Raw genomic sequence first — 21428 nt, 5'->3', positions numbered from 1 at the left:
AGGCTGTACCCAAACGTCTAGAGAGCGATAATAGCCCAAAATCTCAGGAAAGTGATAACACCACCTTTGTTTTGATAGGGCTGCACCTTCAAAGCACTTGTCCCTCTGGTCTCCTAGTGTCATCAAAGGCCTGTGAGGCAGACCTACCTACCTCGGCAGGTGACATTGCACGCACCGGGCAGATGCAGCATCTGAGGCACACAGAGTTTAAGTGACTGGTTTCAAGTCACAGGAGTAAGGAGGGGCAGCACCCACAGGGCTGTCTGGTCTCTGGATGCCTCCCACCCACCACTTTACTACCAACTTTGTCCTCTTTTAATGGTTAAGGTTTAACCGTACCTGAAGGAGTGGGTTCTTGGATTCTGCTGCTTTCAATGACCAGCTTTGGCCACTTCTTAGGAAGTGAAAAACCAGTTCTCTTCTACAGAATCAGGTCTAGAGTCCTAGGACCTGTAAAAGTGACAAGGCCACCCTGGTATGGCCAGATTACATATTCAGCCCACTTTAGGGTTCCAGGACTGCAGGGACCCTTCTAGGACACAGAATTTGAGAGGTCACCCCAACCTCATTGCTGTACCCCTCCCCAAAACCGCACTAGCCTGAGAGTTGGAAGACCCAGCATCCAATCCCAGAGCCAGCTAACTTGCTGAGCAAGGACTTCATCTATCTGGGTCTCACCTTCCCCATCTGGAAAACTAAAGGCTGATTTCAATCATCTCCAAGCCTTTTCCATTGCCAACATTCCACTCTCCCCCTATGCTGGATATCCACCACTTTGTCCAAAAGCTGAATCCAGGAATTCTAAACTTCGGAATGTCTCTTTCACCGCCTATCCCAAGGTTTCACATTTTATTTATCTATTTATTTTTCTTAGATTGGCACCTGAGCTAACATCTGTTGCCAATCTTTTTTTTCTTCTTCTTCTTCTTTCTCCCCAGTACATAATTGTATATTCTAGTTGTAGGTCCTTCTGACTCTGCTATGTGGGACGCTGCCTCAGCATGGCCTAGATGAGTGGTGCCATGTCCACGCCCAGGATCCGAACCGGCGAAACCCTGGGCCACGGAAGCAGAGCTCGAGAACTTAACCACTCGGCCACAGGGCCAGCCCCTTTCCCATTTTAACATCCCTCTCTTCTACTTGTATCACTTGGTATCAATCTCTTCACGCCTCTCTGTTATGCTCTCCAACATTTGTCAGTTGTTATCATGTTCCTCTGAGTCATCAGTTTGTGATTTCTACACATAATTTAACCACCATAAATTAAATCCTTTCAGCAACTTATTATTTTCTTGTGTTTTTCACCAAATCCCCACCCACCTAGCTAGTTACATGGTCATAAAATTTTAAATAAGATTTCTCCCAAGGTCACTCTTTCTAAAGAAAACTTTTCTCTTGGTTCTTCATATTTCTACTGATTTCCAAATACAGATTTGAAATCTACTGATTTCCAAAATACATCCCCATGTCAACATTTATCCTGCCTTATTTTTACCAGTTTGTTTTTCCTTTTTATTTCTGCCTTTCAATTTTCGTTTTGTTTTGTTTTCCTTTATAATTCTTGGCTTCATTTTCACTCCTACTACCACCCTCAGTGAACACACCACAGGAAAGCAGGACAACACAGGGTCCCAATCCAGAAATATGTAATTGTGTAGATAAAGAAGAGCAGTGTGGAGGAAGGGAGAAGTCCTGAGCATAAACCCCTCTGCCAGCGTGTGAATGGAGGAGCTGCAGGCTTGGTGCCACTGCATTCCTATGTTAAAGCCATATTTTTTCCCAGAAAGAAATGCAGAAGTGTGTATCCAGAAGGAAAAATGCTAAAGTGATGCAGGAGCCAGAGCAGCTGAGGGTTGTTAGCTTACATCAAAGTCCAGCCAGGATTTTTTTTTAAACAACAGGAAGTAGATTCATTCTCTTTCATATTCTCTCTCTCCCTCCCTCTCTCTCTCTCTGTCTCTCTCTCTCTCTGTCTCTCTGTCTCTCTCTCTCTCGCTCTCTCTCACACACATACACACACACATACCACACACTCTCTCTCTCTTTCTTTTCTCCTATCTCCTTCTTCATTTCCTCTGGCCAAGGCACAGAAACAAGCTGGACATAAAAACCTCAGTTCCCCTGAACTGTCTTTGGAACTTTGCAATGTTCACTGTCAGTTCAAAGCCAAATTGTAGAACAGGAAAAGCACAGTCAGAGAGAAGAGCACCGTGTGCAGCAGCCGGGGAGGCAGAGAAGCATGTGTTAGCTCCCCACGGCTGCTGTCATAGATGACCACAAACGTGCTGGCTTAAAGAACACAAATTCCTTCCCTTACAGTTTTAGAGGCCAGAGGACTGAAATCAGCTTCAGTCGGCTGAAATGAAGATGCTGGCAAGGCTATGCTCCCTCTGGAGGGTCTGAACAGAAAACCCATTTCCTTACTTTTTTCAGCTTCTAGAGGCCACCTGTATTCCTTGGCTTGTGGCCCCTTCCTCCACCTTTGGAGCACAGCACTCCAATCTCCGCTTCCATCATCATACTGCCTTCTCCTCTTGGTAGTCGAATCTCCCTCTCTCCCTCTCTTATAAGGACACTTGTGATTGCATTTAGAGCCCATCCCGATAATCCAGGACAATCTCCTCATCTCGAGCTCTCCAACATAATCATATCTGCAACGCACTTTCTGCCATATAAAGTAACATTCCAGATCCACATATGAGGATGGAGATATCTTCGGGGGCCACTATTCAGCCAACCACAGAGCACTTGTGTCTAGCTGGGTTCCTGGAAAAAGTCTTCCTTTCACACATCCACTAACACTAAGTTATGAACAGGGGGCCTGAGGGAAAAGAGGAAAAAGATATTCTCTAAATATCAAAATAGAGAAATCCCATGTATTTTTGCTCCTCTCTTGTCCCACCATGTTTTGCCTATTAAGCCATCTGGTTTGTATTCCGCAAACCCCATAAGCACCCCATCACTTCCCCACGCCTGAGCACGGCTCCTGTCCCGTCGCTCAGCATTGTGAGAAATCATCCACCTGTTATACAGAAATTCAATTTCCAACCAAAATTGGGCCTCTTAGTCACACATGTTCATGTGTGGCAAAGGTCTGGCAATGGTTCTTGTTACCGCATCTCAAGTGGAGCATGGAGAAGGCAAAGAGCTTTGTTAGAACTCACCAAACCTCTTGTAACCGAAGGACTGCACCTCGTCCTCCTCTGCGAAGTCGTCTGTAGGAGAAGGAAAGACACAATGTTAACCCTGGTAGGGCCCAGAAGCACAGGGTCAGTGTGGGACTCAACTGCCCCAATTTCCATCTGTTCCAGCCTCCCCTGCACCCACGACACTCATCACAGTGGCTTTCATTCTGTTCCTGGAACACACCATGCTTTCTGAGAGAGACCACAGGGTCCCTGCACTCGCTGCTCCCTGTGCCTGGAATGCTCTTCCTCCTGTTCTTTATCTGACTCCTAATTCAGGTCTCAGCCAAAGTGTGACGCCTTTGAGATGCCTTTCCAGACCACCAACCAGCCACTCCCTGTCACACCAACTTGTTTTAATATTACTCTCTGATATTGTCCTCATTTATGTTTGTGTGTGTCATCATACATCCTGTGAGCAGAAACTTTTTCTGTCTTGGTTCATGAGTGAATCCCCTGGGCCTAGAATGGTGCCTGTCATAGGGCAGGAGCTTAATAAATTTTGTTTAATGAATGGCTGAATAATTAACTGTCCAAACGGTTGTCTTCACATAACCAACTCCGAAGCCCTCCCTTTCAGATGCCCAGGCTTTGGGGCCATCTCTTCCACCAACTGTCACATCTCAGGAGCCCAGCATGACTCCTGCAGTGAAAACCAAATCCTGCCCCGCTCTCCTTCCATTGCATAAGTGGGACTGACAGATGGTTTCCCAGCAAAAGTATCTCAAAGACGGCCTTGCTGTGGGAATTCCTAACTGTAGGGCCACTGTGGAAACAAGACGGATGTTATGTCGGCAAAGCTGTCTACCAAAACGCCTAGATCCCCCTCCTAATGTGGACTTGAGGCAATTCCTTATCAAAATGATAAAGAACTTCTCATTTTACAGTTCTGCCAGGTATGAGTCTGGCAATTTATCATGCAATTAAAGGACACTTTTGATGACATGTAAAGGTATCAAGTCCGGGTCTTTCCAAGGAGCCCAGACCAATTATTCTTGAGTTGGTCACCATTACTGCACCAATACCCAGCTTTTGCCCCACATGCAGGTCAGTTCAAAAGCATTTATTTGGCACTTACTATGGACCAGAGACTGCCAGGCAGTGCTGCTTTAGCAATGAGTGAGACACGGTCCCACCCCTCAAGAAGCTGATGGGCTTTCAAGGAAGAGAGGCATGTAGGAGGAAAATGAAGCCTCTGTGATTGTCTTTTTCAGCCCTCAAGTAGAATATCTGGCTATATGTGGAACCTCAAATATTATGGAAAAACTCAAGATGCATGATATCAATAATACCATGTGGTGAACCTTAGAACACTAGCTTGCAATGGAGTGCTATGAAAACATAGGTGAGAGAGCAATTATTTCTAATACAGAATGGAGAGGCATGATATCTTTCTATTTTACCATTGTTTCCTTATTCAGAGAACAGGGAAGAAATCTTTTTTGGAACCTAGAAAGCCAGGTCTTATCATTAAAGTAGTCTTCCACTTTAAAAGATTTCTACATTTAAAAGATGTCAAAGATGAAAGCTTTAGTTCTTTCTACAAGGAAGAGCATGCTGACAACCAAGAGAACAGCCCCTTTCTCACTAACTCAGTGATTGGTTAGTTCAGCAAATACATATTAAGCCCCTCCTCTGTGCCGGCTTTCCTTAGCAATTCTATCATATTAATGGCTGAGAGGCCTGGTCTAGTCTCAGTTAAAGAGAAACCTTTGTCTGCTGCTTCTGCTTAGAAAGCCATACATTCATTTCTTCATTCATTCAATAAATACACGCTTATAGCCTAGTGAAGTGGAAGAGACATGAACACAGGTAACGATGCCACCCAGGCATCAGCTTCCCCTGCCAGCTCCAGTCCCTCTGCTGCCACGCACATCTGTGAAAGAATCTACTCACACACGGACGTCGTGGGCCAAGGAGGCAGCACTGACGACTTCACAGTGGAAACAAAAGGGCAATTTATGCTGCGCCCCCAATAGCAAACAGTTTAAAATTTCCCATTAGACATTTCGGTTCTCCCTCAAAGCTTCTTTTCAGCAAGCCTACATTAGTTTGTTTGTTTGTTTGTTTTCTTTTTCCTCTCTGATCTTTTTCCCATGCAGCATTTAGTTTGACTAACTCCTCTCTCCTTCCTGACATTTCCCTGGGAACTTCAAACGTCTCACAGTTTTGTTATTAAAGCAATTCAGCCCCACCTCCCAATGAACATACTCAGACCTGTTAGTGGTTCAAGAAAACAAGGCCTTATAGGTGACCCCTAATAGGACTCAAGAGGCTCTCCTGCTTCTTGTCTTAACCCGCATCCCAAAAGGATCAGGAATTCTTATAGCAGCTACTAAAAGAATACAAACTTCTGGGGCCGGCCTGGTGGTGCAGCGGTTAAGTGTGCATGTTCCGCTTCAGCAGCCCGGGATTCGCTGGTTCGGATCCTGGGTGCGGACATGACACCGCTTGGCAAGCCATGCTGTAGCAGGCGTCCCACATATAAAGTAGAGGAAGATGGGCACGGACGTTAGCTCAGGACCAGTCTTCCTCAGCAAAAAGAGGAGGATTGGCAGCAGATGTTAGTTCAGGGCTAATCTTCCTCAAAAAAAAAAAAAAAAGAATACAAACTTCTATCTCACCCAACTCTATGATAAGTGAGAAGATCATATAAGACATGAGGGGCACAAGTAAAGCAGCAGGGATCATGCCTGCCTGAGGTGATCAGGGAAGGTCTGACAGAGGAGCATCTGAAATCACCTTTCTTCATTCTTCTGTGGAGGGAAAAAGAGAATCTGGGAAACACTGCATGCTGCACCCCTTTCTTGGAAACTCTGAGAAGTGCTAAGAGAGAGGAAAGAAAACTGGTTTCACTTTGTTTTACTCAATGCTTTCAAGAGTTGACTTTAGAATTCCTTTTTCATATCCTTAAAAGCTGGACAGAGTTGGGCAGGTAACACTCAGTATATAATTAGCATAGGTGTCCCCCGGAGCCAGCTGCCAAATTTCCCCAGCTGTGCAGTTAACAGGAAGCCGATTCACAAACAGGCTGGTGATGGAGTTAGGCATTTAGGGAATTGAGAAAGAGGAAGAGGCAACAGCTGATGGGGCTTGTGGCTGTGTGGACAACCCACACGGGGCTACAAGAGCGAAAGAAGAAAGGATGAGAGGTTACGTGTTCCTAACACCCCATCGTTTTAGAGGGTGAAGACTGTGACAAGCCCCAGTGGCTGACAGACAGGTTTGAGGAAGACAAAGAGCCTGACAGTACGCACCATGTGATATTCTGTTCTCAAAGTCTTTCCTCACACTGCGTAGACCCCAGCTATGGGTCCCAGATTGTCTCTGTGGCATCAGGGGCCTGCAAAAGTGCTACATTCAAATAAGGATATTCTCCCTAGAAAAGATCCAGTCACCTCAGTAACTTACGACTCTTCACAATCTGTCTCTGAGACAATCTAAGCCACATAACTCTACACTCCCACAGGAGCAGGATTTGGTTAAGATTAAGGCCCCTAAGTTCTGCAGTGGCCATAACCTGACCCCTGCTTCTGTAGGGAAGAAGTCACCTTAACATACTAACTAACAAAACGTGTTTAATTTGAGATTCATTTCTACAAGAATGTACTTTCTTGGCTTCCCCAGTTGTACTTTAGCATTTTCATTTTAATAGCTCTGGGCTACATTGTCTTTTGCTTGCCTATTTCAAAATGTGATCTTTATTTATTTATTATTTATTTATTTATTTATTTACTTTCCTTGGCAACTGGCACAGAGCCACGTGGGTCAGAAGTTTCGTGATAGAGAACACTGAACAGAACTCTGTTGCTGATGTATTCTTTGAGCCCAGCTATTTTAGAGTACCACGAGTTCAATGAATTTTAGTTTCGTTGGCTTAGAAAGCTGAAGTCATACATATTAAAATGTTCCAATCAATCTGTGGACCAAGTTGTGGGATATCCCTGTGGCTGGAATTTACCTCTCCTTGCCAGCATTCTTTTTCTATCAGTGTGACAGCACTTGCCTCGATCTGCCTTAGATTCCAGCTTTGGTTTTGACTCCACCAGGTGGAAACCCATCTGAAAACAGGAAACCTGTCACACTGTTCCCTCAGCCACTAGTACATTATAGGCACTCAGTAGCAGTTGCTGAAAATCAAGCAGATTAGAGTAATAGATGTGTGTATCTCTCCCACTAGCTGATGAATTCCTGAAAAGAAGAGATTAAATCTTTCTCTTTTTGAATATCCACCATGCTTAGGGAAGATAAGAGAACCAATATTTAGTCAGTAACTACTGAATGCTACGTGCTTCCCATTCATTATGCTTCTCTATTTTACAGAGGAGAAAACCGAGGTTCAGAGAAGTTACGTAATTTAACCCAAGGTATCACAACTTGTGAGCAGCCAGACCAAGACTAAGACTGAGGTCTGTGGGACCCTCGAGTTCCACACCACGATGGTCACTGACTCCACAGACCCAAGAAACTGAGCCCTGTGTCAGCAGCAGGGAAAGCGAAGAAGCAATGGTTTACATCACAGAATCCCGAAAAGGCTCAGGAATTTGGGACACAGGTCACTCTGGAAGAGGAATAAAGATGAAGCTAAAACAGGAGGACTGGTTGAATGTATGTTTAAGAAGCATCTGACTATACTCAAAAAGGTAGTAAGTGTTGGCAAGGATATGGAGAAATTAGAACCCTCATATGCTGATGGTAATGCAACATGGTGCAGCCACTTTGGAAACCAGCTCCTCAAAAGTTGAAACATAGAATTACCGTATAATCCAACAATTCCACTCCTGGGTAAACAGCCAAAAGAAATGAAAACATATCTCCATATAAAAACTTGTACATGAACGCTTGTAGCAGCATTATTCATAATAGTAAAAAACAGTGGAAACAACCCAAATGTCCATCAACTGATGAATGGATAAATGAATTATGGTATATCCATACAATGGAACATTATTCAGCAATAAAAAGAAATGAAGTACTGAGACATGCTACAATATGGATGAACCTTGAAAACACTGCTAAGTGAAAGAAGTAATCACAAAATACCACATGTTGTATGATTCTATTTATATGAAATGTCCACATGAGGCAAATGTGTAGAGTCAGCAGATTAATGGTTGCTTAGGGCTCGGGTTTTAGGGAAAAATACGGAGTGACTGCTAATGGGCTTGGGGTTTCTTTTTAGGGTGACAAAAATGTTCTAAAATTGATTGTAATAATGGTTGCAAAGCCTGTGAATATACAGAAACAAAAAACCACTGAATTGTATACTTTAAATGGATGATTTGTGTAGTGGTACCTCCCAAGTACCCCCAGAGCTGAGTGACTGCCCCTCCCTGAACACAGCAGAAGATCTAAGATTTACTATTCAGAGAAGTTAAAACAAAAGATGTCTTGTCCACCAGGCACCAGGAACAGCAGAGATGAGGGGCCTGTAATGGAATCAGGGGAAAAGGTGAAAGTTTACATGCTGAATGTTCAGACACTCAGTTCTCTTCTCCCACCCAGTCAGCCAGACTGTACCCTCCAGGCTAAGGACTGGAAGGTTCCTCCCGGGAAATCTGACCAGTTCAGAGAAAAATAAACTAATGATTCTAATCCCAGGAGGTCCCCAAAGGAACAGCCCAGCCAGGTCAGCCTAGACTGACAGTCACAGTTCACAAAACCCACCAAAACAAAGAGGTTCTAATTAACTTTTAGACTGCTCTGCTCTTACATATGAGAAGATAGCCAAGGATCACCAGACACCAGGCATAGCCTCTAATATGGAAAGACAGAGATGAAAATAAAGAAACCAGATAAAGAATTGGGAGGAAATATACAATATGCAGGATGATAAAAATTTCAAAAAGAAAAGCCACTTCCTACTGTTAATATCCTTGTAAAGACAGAAGATAAAATATCCATAAAATAAGAACAGGATGCTATTAAAAAAGGAAAGATGAGAGAAAAATAAAGAACTCTTGGACATTAAAAATATGACCACAGAAACAAAAACTTAATAGATGAGTTGGAAGATAGAATTGAAATATTCCAGAAGTAGGAAAAAAAGGTAAATAAGTAGGAAAGAGTAAAGATAAGAAGAAAATTAGAGAATCAATTCAGTGGGTCCAATATTCAAATACCAAGTGTCTCAGGAAAAAGAACAGAAGGAGACAACCGCGGGAGGAATAACTGAACAACCTTTTCCAGTACTGAAGGACAAGAGTGTTCAGAATGAAAGGGCCCATCACCTCCTAGCACAAGCAGAGGAAAGAGATCCACTTAAGGGACATCTTCATAAAATTTCAGAACACTGAGGACAAAAAGAAAACCCTGAAAGCTTCCAGACAGGAAAAAAAGATTACTTACAAGAATAAAAAAAAATGGCTTCACACTTCTGACCAGCAAAACTGGGGCTAAAAGAAAATAGATCAGCACCTTCAAAACTCTAAGGCTAAATTATTTCCAACATAGAAATCTCTCAATTAAATGAGTAAGTAACATAAAACCCCTTTCAGACCTGCAGATTTGCCAAAAACGTACCTCTCATGCACACTTTTCTCAGGAATTTATTGGAGAATATATTCCACTAAAATAAGGAACAAACCCCAAAAGACATGTGTGTGTGTGTCTGTGTGCACGTGTGCACACGCATGTGTATACCCTAACCTAACCCCAACCCTGAATAAGTCAGAAGGCTCCAGGAAAGATTTCTTCAAGAAGATGAAAACGAGAGAATAACCACTATGTTTGAACACATTGTGTGGAGATTTAGGAAAGTAGAAGATACTTTGGGGATGAATGAAGATGTATACATACATAGGAAGCTAAACAAAATAACAAGAGGGTTATTAACTCCAGGTGAAATGAAATTATGCAATAAACAAATATGAGTCAGCTGTGAAGACCATTTTATCCTCACAACAATATAAACACCAACTCATATTGATCGAATCAAGATTGTATTATAACTATATTGGGATGATGGAGGGGAACAGAGGTGTCTGTGAGGCTTGTTCGGTAGAGGCGAAGGGTGAAAGAACTAAACCCTCATCTGCTATAAAGGGAAATCAATACTTAATGCCTATAAATGATAATAATAATGATAAGCAAGAGCACCATAAGCATGTCACTTAGAGATATGGGGTTGTGTTAGATCGTCTACATAAAGGGCTACCAACAATTCTTTCCACCTCTCCATATGCCAGTCCATTTCCACTCCTCTGGAATCTGGGAGGCCCCGTGACTTGCTCTGGCCGATGGAAAGTGGCAGAAGTAGCAGGGGGTGACCTCAGGGCCTCAGAGGCCTTTCAGCTTCAGTTTTTACCCTCTTGGCAGCCAGCTGCCATGTGAAAAGTCCAACAATCCTAATGGACTGTGGGCCACTTAGAAAGAGAGGATCCCCGGAGGATGAGAAACTCTGAAGGGAAGGAGAGAGATTCCAGCCGGCCCTCAGCCACCCTGCTGACACTCCAGCCACGGGAGTGAGGCTGTCCGGCCCAGCAGCACCTCAGGAAGCAGAGACCAGCATCCCCACCTAGCCTGGCCCAAATGGCAGAATTGTGAGCAAATAAACAGCTGTAGTTTTAAGCAACAGGGTTTGGGGATGGTTTTTCAGGCGTCAGTGGATAACTGAAACAGAAGTAAATGCCAACGGAAAATGCTAGAAACATCTCAAGAGGGTGCCTCTGGGGACTGGAAAATGATGAAATGAAGGTGGGCTGGGCAGGAAATTGCTGTTTTTCATAATAAATCTGTGACATTATTTGACTCTTTAAACAATGTGCATCTCTAACCTTGATAAAAACAAGAAATAAAGTAAAGAAAAGGAAACAAGGGAATGTGAATAGAAGATGAAAGTCAAGTACAAAAAGAAAAGTGCTCAGCAGAGGTCCAACAGAAGCGAATGACCAGAAAGGCACCTGCTCCAAGAGCCTGCGTGCAGAGTTCAACCTGAAGCAACAGAATAAAAAGTTTGGACCTGCGGCCTCAAATACCTGGCACAAAATAGGTTCTGAAAAATGCCAAATAAAACAGAAGTAGTTCAGACTTTTTGAGGAGCCAGGCTGAAGGACCGTGGACAGAGGCTAGGCTGCATTCAGACTTCTTTTCCAAGCTGGCCTTGGTGCTGCCATCCACATGTGTGTATCTATCAGCTGCTCTCTCCTGTTTCTACCTCAATGCAGCCCTGGCTCTTGTATAGTCATCACTATTAGAACCAGAGTTCAATCCCATCAGCTGTTAAAATATCTAACTGCTTCCAAACCAGCTGGTGAACACCCTCTGCACTGAGCATTCCTGCAAGTTGTCCCTGTTTGTCCCCACCAGCACTACTTATTGTGCCAGGCCTGAGTGGTGACAAGGGGAGAAGGTGCCCCTGCACCCCTGGGGCCAAATGCCCAGTGCCATCTGGATCCATGAATCTACGGCCACCCTCCACTGGCCAGTGTTTCACAAGTTGCTTTCATGTGGTCATCTGTGGGAACTGTGGCCTCCATAGTCTGTCACTCTGGTTGCTAAATACTTTGCATATCCACTTAAAATGTTGCCGTGTTATTCTGGAAGACTTTTTCCCTAAGGCCAGAGGTTGATGGAATGGCAAAGCCTGGACTCTGGAATTAAAAGTTTGAAGTTTTAAACCTAGAAGTTTAAAGGTTTGTGGTGGGCTCTATCTTGTACAGGCAATGTAAGCTCACGGATGCCTCTCAGTCTCCCAGAAGATGGGACCAATAATTCCTATTGCACACAGTGTTGGGAGGAAAAGGTGAACTGATACAGGGAAAACACCAACACATACCAGGTGCTTAATTAATACTGCATGAGGGCTTTTTAAAATTTTATTTATTTATTTTTGAGGAAGATTAGCCCTGAGCTAACATCCATGCCCATCTTCCTCTACTTTATATGTGGGAGGCCACCACAGCATGGCTTGACAAGCACTGTGTAGGTCTGCATCCAGGATCCAAACCGGCGAACCCCAGGACGCTGAAGCAGAGCACACGAACTTAACTGCTGCACCACTGGGCCGGCCCCATGAGGGCTTTTTTTGACGTAACGGTCACAGGAGGCAATAGCAACTACTATCCTCTAAGCCCCCAAATAAATATCACAGGCCTTGAAAGTTCATGAAATACAGAATGGCTTGAGGTTTGGGGAGGGGTTCCTTTAATTATCTAGTTTCAAAAGACACAAAGCTCCAGTCTGAAGTGAGCATCTGGGGGAGGGTGATGGGAGGGAAGTTTGATTAGCAGAAGAGTAATACATGGGGTGTGCTCAATTGGAACTGTAGCTAATTGGCACTAGAGTGTCTACTTGATATTGAAGAAGATTTATCTCAATGTATTTGGGGTATAAAAACTGCAAGACAGACATTCTTTAACCTCAATTTAACCCTAAGAGTGGTATTGGTAATATTTGCCCTGGTTTTATAGCTTTACAAATATAAAACCTCATGTGGCCCCTTGTATAGTTTCTTTTTGCCCCATTGGCAGTTCTGGGCCACAATTGTTAAGTACTCTGCCAGTAAATGAGCTCAGAGCAATGTAATAAAATATCAAGGTTCAGGATATTTTTGATGGGGTAATTATATCTGCCTTCCATTTAACCGCTCCAAGTCTCCCCCCTCCACTCCAAATGGATAAAGGAATTGTAGCAATTTAATACTTGTAGATTATCCCAAATATTACAGGAGATTTATTTCAATTACTCCATTGCTTCCTGAATTTTATGTTTTGCAACAATAGGATCACTTTTTGATTCAGTGGAATAGTTTTTTTTTTAAGTCAAAATTATCAAGACACAAAATGATTCCAATTTCTAGCACAACTTGTAATTCTGATGTTTGTAAAAACAGTAGATACTTGCCTTTAGGAAAAAGAGAGATATGGTATCTTTTTCCTGCCTTTACAGTCGAACAAAATTGAGGGAATTTTTTCATTACTTTTATGCCTAGATTGGTAATATTTGGTAGTAGGGTCTAAACCAGATTACCCCAGCAGCCAACTTCAACAACTTAAAAAGTAAGAAACGAATATGACACTCAAAACCTTGACCCCACAGCTATCATTCCTGGGTAACTACAGGGCAGGTGATGTGCCTCCCTCTCTTTTATGAGGGACCTTCTCATCCAATCACGTTGGTCAGGTCAATAATGAGAGTCAGGATGAGGACTTGAAACACTGCCTCAACTTTTATAAGGGCCTCAAACACATGGGTCATTTGGCAAGAAAAACTAATGCCATCCATTTCTCTGGAGGCACACAAAAAATAAGTAGTCTTTGTTAAAAAAAAACTAACAAACTAAAATAACTGATACACCTGTTTTGTTTTGAAGTCACTTAACTTTATTTTAGGTTACCCAAACAGTTACGCCAAAGTAATATATTATAATTAATTACAAATGATGAACCAAAATTGAGCTTAGGAGACAACGTTTGAGAAAACTTTGAATTTGATTTTCTCTCACCTCCCACACTGAAGTGTCACACTTGAATCTTTCAGGGCGGCCCGAGGTACCATTTGGCTCTAATTACTTTTACCCTATTAGAGTAATGTAATCTGAAATAGGAAGCATAATTCAAGATAATGGATTAGCTTGAATATCCCCTCCAAATGAAAACATCCCTGTCTTCAGCCAAGTTGCCCTCTCCTCCATTGTCCTCCAGCAGCACCTGTCTCAACCTCCAATAGCGCACTTTTCACCTTTGACGCTGGCCTCCAGTTGTTTATACCTAAGTCTTATCCTGCCTACCAGAGGGCAAGTTCCTTGAGAACAGAGGCTACACAGGTACTGAACATTTGAGTATATTTAAATAATATACTAAATAAAGAATAAATGAAAGCTAGTTAGGACTTGATGGCCAATTGTAAATAATAAACAAAATAGAAATATGACAGCTTAATGGAAAATTAATAGTACCAATGAAACAGATATGATGTCATATGGTAAAAAAAAATACTATAGGTACGCCTGTCCTAATATTTATTTAAAGACTAATTTATTTTATGTTTTGATTCCTTGATGTCAAATCCCTACTGGATAAAATTGGACACTGGATTTGAGATACAAATCATTAAAAATATTATGGGATCATCAGTAGGCACCTCAACAATAGTGCTCCTGGAAAATTAGTGCTCCTAGGTAAATTAAATGTATTTACATATATTCAACAACTTTATACCACTATCGTAACAAATGGGAAAACTGTACTATTTCACTATAATTACAAACTTCGCTATAAATATGGTCTCTGCATTTTCAGTAGGGCTGATTTTTTACTACATTACAAAGACGACATAACACGAGTGATGACAGTGGAGATCGACCAATACTAACATTGTCCCCCACAGAGAGCACAGCTCCCTGCTATTCCTGAGGTCAGTTTTAACACGTTTGAAATTCAAAAATTACTTGGATTTCAAAACTGAACTTTTGCCTTCATTGTATAAACTATATCACTTGATTAACAACACAAATTGCTCATAATTGGCAATTATATTACTGCCTGGAGGAAGCAGCAGGTTATAATTACTGTATAGTATTACAATCACTAAAATGTCTTGAGTTCTTATTAAGTGCTAGACACCATTCTAAACAACTGATCCATACTAACTAACGTATTAATCCTCAGAACAACTCTATCAGGTTGGTGCCACGATTATCCCCCATGTGATAGATAAGGAAACTGGGGGCCCTGAGAGTTAAGTAATTTGCATGTGGTCACCAGGTCCCCTGGTTTCAGAGCACACACTCCTCGCCAGCACACTAAAATTATCAGGTCCAACTCCTGGGATCACTACACATAATTACATTTTATGAAACAGTTATATTTTAAAGTATACATTATCAACTATAAAGTTGGACTCTTTTACCTCCGAATAATAAATTGTTATATAAACATCAGCTAGTTTCCTAACATCTCCATCGCACAAGGAAATGACTGAGGCCCAGAGAAGTGCAGATACTTCCACAGAACCAATGACAAGTTCGTTTTTCACACAGAACGTCCAATGTCCACCCTCTCAGGCTAGTGAATATGACTTTATGTAATACTGAGTTATAATCCCAAGACATTCAGGAAACATAAAGGAGTCATATTTAACTTATCCAAGTCCATAAATCTACTCAATTTTAAGTCTTCTCCCATGCTGAAACATACATTTCTCTTATATTTTTTAAGAGTACTGATTGAATATTCATGATAAATTCAGGGGTCAGGAGAGCTCCTAGGACCTCTTTGGAATCTTAATTTGGGGTTACTAACTTCTGCATTCATTGGCTTCCACTCCTATACAATTACAAAGGTCCCTGAAGCAGTCAGCAGGACATTTTCCAGGTACTATATTGGTTTGGACTCTTGAAATATCATTCACTTAAATAGAAATCAAATCACTGCATGACTGAAAAGTTACCTCCTTCAAGCTTTAGATGGTGTGTGTGGTTAGAAACCGTTGTCAGCAGTAAAGAAAGAAAGACATTCCATGAAGAATGTCTATACCTCCCTATCCCTTGTTTAAGATGTTTATTTATTATTTTTAATTTTTATTTTTATTTTTTACTGGTGGTTACGGTCTGTTCCTGAAAATGGCACTTCTGACAAAGTTCTGTCATCTTATGGCAAACCTGTCAGCAAGACTGGTGCAGGGGCTGTTATCAGAGTCGATGGCTTCAGTGGGCCATGCGCATTCATTCAATGAGCTATAAGCAAAACCTCCCAGAAGATAAACTCGGCACAGGGCAGCAGCCCTGGAATCTGCTTTATCTCTGTAAGAGCTCCAGTCTAGAGAGTCTCCTCCAGTGGCTGGCTGAAGAGCACATCAGTTTCTTTAGACCTTTGATGCCAGGTTATTAGAGGTTTGAGACCAGACAGTACGACCTTCTCTATTTGGCTCACTCAGTATCTAGTGGAATGTGGCACACATTAGGTACTTAACAAAGATGTGTTGACTGAATGAAATATTAGGGTGTGGCTAAAAGGAGCCTAAGCTAGAGGTATAACATGTGCGTTCTGGAGTCAGTCTGCCTGAGTTAAAATACCAATTTCCCCAGCTGAGTGCCCTTAGATGAGTAACTCGACTTGTCTGAGCCTAAGTTTACCTATCTGTAAAAGGAAGCAAACGAGTAAAAAATCTGTAAAAGGAGCACCTGGCATGGCAGGTGCTCAATAAATGTTAGCAATCATTAAGGAGAAAAGTAATAAGTGGGGGTATTAAGAGGCCTATGAGTCACACCTAAGAAGTTGTTTGTAAGTACAAACCACCTTACAGATCAACCTGGTCCCTAGCATTGATCTTCCAACACATGATCCTGTTCCCTGCCTCACAGCCATAGACAGGAACTCCAGATGCTGAGAGAGAGAGCCTGTGCCTTTGGAGTGGCAAAAGAGCAGAAGATGGAGAGGGCAGGACCAGCCAGCTGATCTCACGGTGCAGGCCACTCTCTTCACAGATGATCAGCTCCAAGCCCTAGAACGCTGTCCCCCTGACCCCAACTGCCTGACTTCTTTTCACTTGCATTCACCAGCTGAAGCTCCAAAGCACCATGGACACACACTGCCAGCAGGAAGGCTGAGCTCTGGGCGTCCTCTCCTGGGGCCCCACCCCTGCTTCCCACTGAGGGGAGATGTGCGTGTCAGACTTGCCCCCCAAGAGATTACCCACAGGCAAAACATACTTTTCTATCACAAAATTTAAATGTCTATTTTCCCATTTGAAAATGAATACTTTTGGGGCCATTTAAATTACTTTGGCAGCAGTTGCATCAACTGTTTTGAAATTATATACATAAACATTTTTTGCTGAGGAAGATGGCCCTGAGCTATCCTGAGAGGAGGATCTGTTGCCAACCCTCCTCTTTTTTTGCTTGAGGAAGATCGTCCCTGAGCTAACACCTGTGCCAATCTTCCTCTATTTTTTTGTATGTGGGACACCTCCACAGCACGGCTGGTGAGCAGAGTAAGTCTGCATCCGGGATCCAAACCTACGAACCTGAGCCACCAAAGTGGAGTGGGTGGAACTTTAACCATTTGGCCACCAGGCTGGGCCCTGAAATAATATTTTAATGAGAATAACATTAATTCTGAAAAGCAGACACTTACTTATCATATAGCTTGAAAGCTATCATCTAGCAGCCTTTTCCACTCACATCATGATCAGTGGATGAGCCACATGGTGAAGGGGAGCAGGGAACAATCTTGGGAAACTGCATACGAGACCACAGAGAAGATCTATACTTAGCAATAATTAAACCTCAGATTAAGAATGTCAAGAATCCCCCAGCTAATCAAAAGTTAAAAGTGTAATTAGATTGTAAATATGCCTTCCAGAGGAAGGGCAGCCCCAATTCCAAATGAGTGAAGGGGAAAAGGTCTCATTTTGTTTCCACTTTCCTTCAGAAAACATGATTCTTTCGATGTTAAATGCAGTCAGCCCTTACATGCTTGTCTGCTTACTCCAGGTAAGGACAAGAAATCTTAGAGAGACACTGGGCAGCAAGGAGACCACGAGTCCAGGAAAACTACAGGCAGTAGAAGTATACTGCTTACCAGTGCATTTTAAAAGTATTATTGCCAAACAGTATTTCAGAAATGTTTATATTCAAAAGCACAAAAATAAGCAGCTGAACACTGTGTTTTGATGGCACCAACCTCCTCCCTGTGTTAAATTACAACTGTGGTTTGGACCTCTGTGGTCCCGCATCCTGGTGGTGGTTTTCAGCCGTCTTTTAGACAACCAGTGCTGCTGCATTGAAACTCATCAATATTGCCAACTTTCAGACCAGAAATGTTATTTCGTAATGACACACCTAACTCTAGAGGAGTCAGATTCCTTCATAAAGAATGTGAATATTTATCCCAAACCATGAGATTTATGGTGCAATACAGCTAATTGAAAATGAAATTGGAAATAAATTAAAACCAACTTGATGTTTTAATCATCTTGGAAGACTTCAAGTATTGCAGCAATGGAGTAAGTAATTTTCTTCTGGAAAATATATAATGATGTCATTATTTTGGTACTTGTGACTCAAGGGATGGAGGAAATAGTGCCGAGACAGATATTTGCTGAATGCAACAGATAGGTGGTGCTGTGGCCCACCACAGATACAGAATTACACTCCCAAAGCCAGGGTTATTACAGAGGCCACCACCAGGGTCTAGCCACGAAAACTAGGAAGTCAAATAGGTATCTTAAAAAGGCATCTGACTCGCACAGGAGCTAAATTTTTGCATTGGCAAATAAACCTCTGTAACTTCTAAGGTGTCCACTAATCTATTTGGCTACAGAATGTTTTACCTTAACTACTTTAAGCATTTGCAAGGCTTGTCATTGACATGTATCATTTAGGAAAATCAAATTCTAATGAAACATTGGCTTTCTGAAGTATAATGAGTTAATAACTATGCGACATAATCACGAACCCAAGAAAAACTCTGGGTTGTTTACCTATGGCAAACTGTCAAAAATAATTCTACTTGGTAAAGGCAGCTTTCCTTTTGGGCTAGGAATGCCCTCTGTGCTCAGCTTCAGAAGTTTTGTGTCCAATTTCTTGGCTCCACCCCTTTCTGGCCGCTGCACCAATTGTGGGTTACCTGGCTACTTCGTGTCTGAGATTCACTTTTCTTCTAGTCTACACTAGAGGTGATCGTATCTGGTGTCCTAGGTCTTTCCAAGCAACACAGGGAAACAGGCAAAGCTTGTCTTTAGATGCTTCCCATCCTCCTAGTTACCAGTTCCTATTTCTTCTAGACTCAGTTTCCATGTCTACAGTGAGGGGGTTAAAATACCTACCTCATAGCGTTATTGACAGGCTTCATTTATAGAGTGCTTGTAGAGGGCATGGCACAGTGGCTGGTGCTTAGTAGGTACTAAAAAATTATTACTGTCCCCTCCCTTCCCCACTTCACCAACTAGAGAGATGAATGCAAATTAAAAAGCAACAGTTGGTAAGCAAACTTCTCACAGACTATTTCACTTTAAAAGACGCCTTCAAAGTGACTAGTCTAACCAGAGATTCACCAGTCCCTCTCCCCTACTGGGGCAGAAGGTGAGTGAAGCCTTTGAGGAGGTGCCCAGACCACAGGGGGTAAGCAACGAGCCTTCTCCGGGAAGTCTGCAAGCTGGTCCAGAACACAGCATAAATCTCACAAAAACATTTTTAAGACTTTCAGGTGTGTTTTCCATTGCAGGCTTGAATTAACACTGAAAAGTACCCAAACTGCAGTAATGGTCATTTACCCAGTGAAAAGCATAACAAGATTTTCAGGATTTAGGAACCCACATGGGAGCTGACGGAGTGAGTAGCAGGCGTATCTTTCTAAGAATTCACAAACTGCTGGCCTCAGTGACCAGCAATGAGATTAACTTCTGGCTAAAATGATGGTAACTGAGCCTCAGAGTAACTTTTAGCCCTGTGCACTCTCCTTTCTGGAGAGGGTCCTTTAATCAGCGCTAACGAAGGAAAGTGCGTGTTTCCTAAAACACAAGTGAGAAAACAGAAACAGTCGGAGAGAGAAGGAACACACACCACTAGCCAGAGAGCTGTATCTTGTCTTTTGTTTTCCTTTCCCTGGGGCGGGCACGTTTCACCTGGCGTTCAGTCCTCTCCCTTTCTAGGGTCTCCTCACGTAGAGACATAACGCCTTGGAAAGAGAGCAAATTGGTGGCACATGAATGCTCCAGACAGTTTAGCGAGAAGTGCCTTTCAGAGAAACCTAGAGCCAAAGGTTTCTCTCCAAGCGTGTGGGCTCCCGGGGCGCCTCCCTCGGACAGCAACGCTGGCAAGCCACAGCGACCACACTGCGTGGCTGGGCAGGCTGGAAACTCGGTCCCCGGGATCGACGGCTTTTCGCACTCAGCTCCCTCACTCAACCCCAACCCGCGCGGGCACCGAAACGTGTTATCCTAGCACAAAACCAGGAACTCGAGTCTTGGATAAACACCACGCTTGCCCATCCCCAAAGGATCCCCTTGGATGCTTCGGCCGTAATTACTTATCTCACATGTAAATCAGGATTCTCCTGACAGATCTCTGTGTTTCTGCTAAACAGAAGGCTAAAGCCCGTCTCCTCGTGATTCCGTTTAAAGGTATGATAACGTCTGACACATCCCTATACCAGCCTGCAGAGGACACCGCCCAGGGGACGATTAACGGGACGACGTGTGTCACCCCTGAACACACGTGGGCACACCAACTCCACAGGCGGGCACGCGGAAGGGACGCGGAACAGAGAGCAGTTGTTTTCCAGTCAGTGGGCCTGATGCAGAAAGATGCCAAACTCACTCTCCGAGCCAGCTGAACTCCGCGGGCACCTAATCATTGCCAGATGTGGGGAGGGCGCACCGAGAACATCCCCGAGTCCGGGAGCAAACACCCGGCCGGCAGCACAGAGACTTCTCGGATGGAGAAACGGCAACTGCGGGCAGGAGAGAAGACCCCAGAGGGAGCGGGGAGCGCTGCCGAGCGGAAAACGGCCTGTGGGGGGGCGGGGGGGGGGGAATGATGATGCCTTCACTCTCCTCCGCATATCTTGTCAATTAGAAGGTTGAGAACCGGAATTTCTAAACAACGACTCAGGGCTTCCAACTACTTTGCAGAAACTCGATGGGGAACATACTTGCGCGCTTCAAAACCCCAACCTCTAGGTCTCCTGCCGTGCCCAACTCCGGAGCAGGGGGCGCCCCAAGGGCGCACGCACGACCCCGGCGCCGGGTCTCCGCGGGCCCTCAGCCCCCAGAAAGTTCGCGCAGGGACGCACCTCCGCGCCCTCCTGCGCGCCCCGAAGCGCGCCCCGCCGGCCCCGAGCCCCGCGCAGCCGCCACCGCCCTACCTTTCATGGTGACCGAGGAGACGCACCGCCAGCCGGGAGCTCCGCGCCGCCGAGGAAGTTCGCGCTGCGCAGCCGGTCACTGCGCGCCCATGGCAGCCGCGCCGCCCGTCGGCCTCCGCGCTCTAGCCCTCCGTCGCCGCCGCCGCCGTCCGCTCGCTTCCCGCTCACCGCTCTGTGCAGCGGGCCGCCTCGCGCGCGGCTCACCCCGGGCGGGAGGCGCAGCGCCGCCAGCGCCCCTCCCCCTGGGCCGCCGGGCCGCCGCGCCCACGCCCCTCGCGCCCCCCGCGCCCGCCCCGCCCCTGCCTGGGCCGCTTCGCGCCGGCCAGTCCTCGCCCGCGCTCCCCGGGGCTCTCTGCTGCCCGCTGGACCCGCAGCGGAACGCGGTCGGAGGAAAGCGTCCCCCGGGTGGTCAAGTGTCACCCTCAGTGTGCGCGGA

The 21428-nt window shown here is 44.2% G+C and overlaps 1 protein-coding gene across 1 annotated transcript in view; it reads right to left on the bottom strand.

The window, feature by feature from the left end:
- The window catches only part of COLEC12 (collectin subfamily member 12), a 178788-nt gene extending 157563 nt beyond the window's left edge, over positions 1-21225 (bottom strand). The window contains exons 1-2 of the mRNA XM_046672036.1: positions 20993-21225; positions 3165-3215 (exon numbers count right to left, since the gene is read on the bottom strand). Coding sequence (XP_046527992.1) covers positions 3165-3215; positions 20993-20999 — 58 coding nt within the window. The 5' untranslated portion in view covers positions 21000-21225. The remainder of the gene's footprint in view (positions 1-3164; positions 3216-20992) is intronic.
- Between the last annotated feature and the right edge of the window lie 203 nt (positions 21226-21428).

The sequence above is a fragment of the Equus quagga genome, chromosome 9, assembly GCF_021613505.1.
Source record: "Equus quagga isolate Etosha38 chromosome 9, UCLA_HA_Equagga_1.0, whole genome shotgun sequence".
Taxonomy (NCBI): Eukaryota; Metazoa; Chordata; class Mammalia; order Perissodactyla; family Equidae; genus Equus; species Equus quagga.
The sequence above is the reverse complement of the archived record's forward strand: the minus strand, read 5'-3'. Positions and strand labels throughout refer to the sequence as shown.